A 5,438-nucleotide genomic window follows, 5' to 3' on the forward strand; every position below is an offset into this window, starting at 1 on the left:
AGGGTGTCCCAAAATTCACGCAAGATTTGCAATTGAATTCAATTGCAAATCTTGCGTGAATTTTGGGACACCCTATACAAATAACCCAATTTAAAAATGGGCAAAGGATCTGAATAGACATTTCACTAAAGAATATACACAAATGGCCAATAAGCACATGAAGAAAGGAAAAGTAAAACCACAGTGAGATATCAGCTCCCTCCCTCCAGGATGGCTAGAATGAAAAAGTCAGATCATACAAGTGTTGACGAGGCTGTGGGGAAACCAGATCCTCACACACTGCTGGTGGGAATGAAAAACGGTGCAGCTGCTGTCATCAACAGTCTGTCTGTTCTTCAAAAGGCTGAACGTGTAGTCACTACCTGACCCAGCAGTTCCATTCCTGGGTGTATATTCAAGAAAAATTAAAACTTGTTTCTTAGTAATTAACAGTCAATTTTTATTGGGTTCAGACAAGGAGTCCATGAGCCTTGAGGATCCCTGTGCCTCTCAGTTTTCTGTAGGCCTGTTTCTGTAGCCTCATGAGCTGCCTTTTCTTCAGGTCATGGGTCTTGGCCTTCTCCTTCCTCTTCTCTTCCTGAGTGTCTGTAACTCACTGGTACTTCCAGCCAGATGCCTAAAGAGGCAAAGCTCTGTAAGGCTCTGTGCTCCTCCCAGCATCAGCTAAGCCATTGGCATTATCGGCGCTGCCCACAGTGGCATCCACAGACCATCATGAGAAAAAGTCATTGTCTGCCAGCCTTGGGGACTGCAAGTTCACCCCCCTCGTGGACCCAGATACCCAAGTTAGCCCACTCAGCATAACCTGGAACTCACTAAAAACATGTTTACACAAAAACTCATATGCCGGTATTCTTCATTGCATTATCCCTACTGGATAAAATGGGTAAACAACTTAAATGTCCATCAGCTGATGAAAAAATGAAATGTGGTATATCCATAAAACAAGGTATTTTTTTAAATGGGTGAACCTTGAAAACATTATGCTAAGTGAAAGAAGCCAGTCCCAAAGGACTGTATGATGTGTGATTCCATTTATATGAAATGTCTAGAACATCAAAGGAGATTAGTAGTTGCCTAGATCTGGGGGCTGAGGATTGGGGGAAATGAGGAGCGACTGCTAATGGGTACAGAGTTTCTTTGGGGGGTGATTAAAATGTTCTAAAATTGTGGTGATGAACCCTAGCCGGTTTGGCTCAGTGGATAGAGCATTGGCCCACGGACTGAAGGGTCCCAGGTTCGATTCTGGTCAAGGACACATACAGGTTGCAGCAGGAGGCAACCAATCCATGTGTCTCTCTCACATCAATGTTTCTGTCTCCCCCCCTCCTTTCCACTCTCTCTAAAACAAACAAACAAAACAGTGGAAAAAATCCTTGGGTGAGAATTAACAAAAAATATATAAAAAAGTAAAATTTTGGTGATGTTTGCACAACTATGCGAATAGACTAAACACCATTGAATTGCACAATTAAATGCATGAATTGTATGGTATGTAAATTACATCTTGATAAAAGCTATAAATTCATAATAAGTGAAGTATGCAGTTTAAGTGTGCAAACAATCCATTGTTACAGGTAGAGAAACTGGGGTGGGCAGGGCAAAGTCACCCAAGTGGAGGGTGGGGATGAGGTAAAGTAGAAAGTAAGCTTGAAGGGGCCTCTCTAGAGCTTTGGGAGCCTGGAAGCTCCGTGCTCCTGGGAGGGCTGTGTCTGGAGGGGTTTGCTGCCACCCTGTGGAATTATTGAAGATTACACCTATGGGGACCAAGGCCTGATCTCCACCCATACCTGATTGAAGCTAGCCGGTAACAGGTGCTCTGCCCCATACAAGAGACAGGCCCAGCCAGCTGATAGGATAGGCTTGAAAAAAATAACTGCAATCTATCTATACACTTATTTGCATTGGCACCAGCAACAAGCTGTAGAAACAAGAAAACGTGAATCACTGAGGTCTGGAATTAAGGAAGGCTCCAAAGTGGAGCGGAGAAGGGAGAAAGGGCATCCAAGGCTGAAGACACAGCACAAGCAAAGGCCTGGAGGTGTGAAGTGCATGGTGGTGACATCCCTGAGCAGCCAGGAGGCTGTCACTTGCTGCATGGGGCCTGGCACTCAGCAGATGCTGAGTAAATATATAAATGCATGATTGCTAGGTTTGCAGAGCATATGCTTTTCGCACAATTGATGTATCTGAGGGAAGCCTTATATGGCTTGCTTACCTGGCAGAAAGGGAACCTAGCAAGAGGGTCAAATAGCCTGGAGCTCCTATAGAGGGAAAGAGCCGCTATGGAGTCCTTAGTGCCCCAGTGATACTGAGGACACCTCTGTTATTACTTCTTGTGGTGTTTGACAGATGCCTTCACACTACCTCATCTGAGTCTTCTCCCAGCCCATTGAATAGATTAGAAAACTGAGGCACAGAGAGGTAGTAGAGCTGGGGTTTAAACCTGGGCCTCCTTGTTCTAAGCCCATGCTCTCTGATGACTTATCCGTGTACTGATGAGAAGGAGCAGGGGAACTTGGGGCAGGGGAAGGGGAAAAGGTATGGTCTAAATTGGCTGAGATAGAGATTTTCTTTTTGAATATTGAGGAGAGACTCAGGAATGCCAGACCCTGGAGTAGGAGGTTTGGGCATGTTCTAAAATGCAGGTTGGATTAGGAATCTGCCATAGCTCCCCATTGCTCCCAGAGCAGCCTGGTATCTAAGGTTCCTTCATGAGTAGCAGTAGCTCACTCAGTGATTAAGATCACTGGCCTGGCCCCGTACCGAGCAGCTCAACTGGTTGAAATGTCGTCCCAAAAAGCCAAGGGTTCAGTACCCAGTCAGGGAACATACAAGAATCAATCAATCAATCAATCAATTAATTAATAAATAAGTGGAACAACAACTCTCTCTCTCTCTCTCTCATCAATAAATTTAAATTTTAAAAAAGCACCAGCTTGGGTATGTAATCTCTATGCCGCCACTGTCCAGCTATGTGACCCAGTGGACAACCCTTAACCTCTGGTGCCATTTCCTTCTCTATAACTTTGGATGGCCTGGCCAGCATTGCTCAGTGGTTGAGCATCGACCTGTGAACCAGGAGGTCAGGGTTCAGTTCCTGGTTAGGGCACATGCCTAGATTGCAGGCTCTATCCCCAGTGTGGGGCATTCAGGAGGCAGCCAATCAATGATTCTCTCTCATCATTGATATTTCTATCTCTCTCTCCCTCTCCCTTCCTCTCTGAAATCAATAAAAATATATATTTTTTTAAAAGAAGCCATCTTGTTTATTTTTTTTTTTAACAAGAAGTTTATTTAAACAACAAGACACTTGACTTGAAGGGAAAACTATCTAGGATTCATTTTTTTAGAGTAATTTATTCCTACTTAAAGTCAGATTGCCCTACATGTAACAGCTACGTACAGAAAAATTATAAAATTGTCCTTGGTTTGCCCTAACTGGTTTGGCTCGGTGGATAGAGCATTGGCCTGTGAACTGAAGGGTCCCAGGTTCGATTCTGGTGAAGGGCATGTACCTTGGTTGCGGGCACATCCTCAGTAGGAGGTGTGCAGAAGGCAGCTGATCGATGTTTCTCTCTCATCGATGTTTCTAACTCTCTATTCCTCTCCCTTCCTCTCTATAAAAAATCAATAAAATATATATTTTTGTTTTACAATGATAAATGAAAAACATTAAAATTCTCCAATCAAACAAGGTATGCAAGAATTTTTATGTTGTTCTTTTTTTGTTAAACAGTGAGAGCAAAATAACTTACTGGAATATAAAGATAAGAGCTGGATGAGCATGCCACTAATGGGAAAAGGGTGTTTTCACAGAACCAGTATTTTTTCCCCATCCCACCCCCTTTGTTGTAGATCAAAACATACCATTGGCCATTTAGTAAAAAAAAAAAAAAAAAAATGCAAATGCTTGTGCACATACATCAGTTACTTTATGTACAATAAAGGAATGGGTAAGGGGAAAATGAAAGAATAGAGAAAACTATACTGTAGCAGTCAGATGTGTTGAAACCCAGTTGCAGTTTTCTAACTGAGAAGGTCTTCTTGGTCTGGAGGAACAGAGTTCTGGAGTAAAGTAGCAGGTTCCCTTTTTAGTAGACACCTCCTGTCTGCTGCTGGAACACATCCGTTGTATCTTCCTCCTCCATTTCCAACTGTGCAGGTGTGTCTGCTTCATTAATTGGCTGCCTGTCAAGTCGGAATCTGATCTGCCAAATTGACAAAACCTGTCGTTCACAATAGGCTTTCATTAGTTTGGTAAGTGGTGTATACCTCTTAATCTTGAACTGCACCACAGAACCATCCTGCCCCGCCATCTTCAAATTAATATGATCATTGTTCTCAGTCTTAACTCCTTCCTTGGGCTTTTTGTTGGCCATGGCGAGCGTCAGAGTCTCCTCAGCTGCCGCTTCACAAAAGAGGTACCGGGTCTGCACCAAACGAGCACAGGAGCAGCACCAGCAGTGGCAGAAGAAGGAGGCGACAGTGGTGGAGGAGGGAGAGGGCAGCGCACCCATCTTCTTTGAAAATCTACACTAATAAAAGAGAAACATGCAAATTGGTGTCACTCCGTTATGCCCACCAGCCAATCAGAGCGACTATGCAAATTAACCCAACAAAGATAGCAGTTAATTTGCATATGCAGGTGCGGAGTGAAGACTGAAGGCTCTGGCCCGACTGAAGAATGAAGACTGAAGAGGCTTGGCTTCTCCCTTGCGGCTGGACCAAAGAAGGCCTGGTGGGTGCCAGAAGAAAACCGGTGCCGGCAGTGAGGGGACGGAAGGCCTATTGCACGAATCTCTTCGTGCAATGGGCCTCTAGTAATAATAATAACACCCACCTCACCCAGCCAGTGTGGCTCAGTGATTGAGTGTCCACCCATGCACCAAGAGGTTGCTGGTTCAATTCCCGCTGACAGGGGCACATGCTCAGGTTACAGGCTCCATCCCCAGTAGGGGGTGTGCAGGAGGCAGCCAATTGATGATTCTCTCATCAGTGATGTTTCTACTCTCTCTGTCTCCCTTCCTCTCTCTGAAATAAATATATTTTTTAACAAGATAACACCCACTAAACAAGTCTGTTATGAAAAGAACTCAGGGAAAACTATTTTGAGACACCTTAACTATGGGTATTGGTTTATTTCTTTCTTTTTTTTTTGAATGTCACATAATTTTTTTAATTTTTTTTTTTTATTGCTTAAAGTATTACAAAGGGTAATACATATGTGTCCTTTTTTCCCCCCGCCCTCGACAATCCCCTGGCTTCCCCTACCTCCCAGTGTCTTATGTCCATTGGTTATGCTCATATGCATGCATACAAGTCCTTCGGTTGATCTCTTACCCCCCATCTCGCCCCCCAACCCTCCCCAGCCTTCCGGCTGTAGTTTGACAGTCTGTTTGAGGCTGCTCTGCCTCTGTATCTATTTTTGTTCATAA

The 5,438-nt window shown here is 44.0% G+C and overlaps 1 protein-coding gene across 1 annotated transcript in view; it reads right to left on the minus strand.

Annotated features, from left to right (window-relative positions):
- Window positions 1-3,694: 3,694 nt before the first annotated feature.
- LOC102261545 (small ubiquitin-related modifier 2) overlaps window positions 3,695-5,438 on the minus strand; it is a 3,009-nt gene continuing 1,265 nt past the window's right edge. The window contains exon 2 of the mRNA XM_014535517.1: window positions 3,695-4,538. Within this exon, the coding sequence (XP_014391003.1) occupies window positions 4,095-4,520 (426 nt within the window). The 5' untranslated portion in view covers window positions 4,521-4,538 and the 3' untranslated portion in view covers window positions 3,695-4,094. The remainder of the gene's footprint in view (window positions 4,539-5,438) is intronic.

Source organism: Myotis brandtii, unplaced genomic scaffold (genome assembly GCF_000412655.1).
Source record: "Myotis brandtii unplaced genomic scaffold, ASM41265v1 scaffold144, whole genome shotgun sequence".
Taxonomy (NCBI): domain Eukaryota; kingdom Metazoa; phylum Chordata; class Mammalia; order Chiroptera; family Vespertilionidae; genus Myotis; species Myotis brandtii.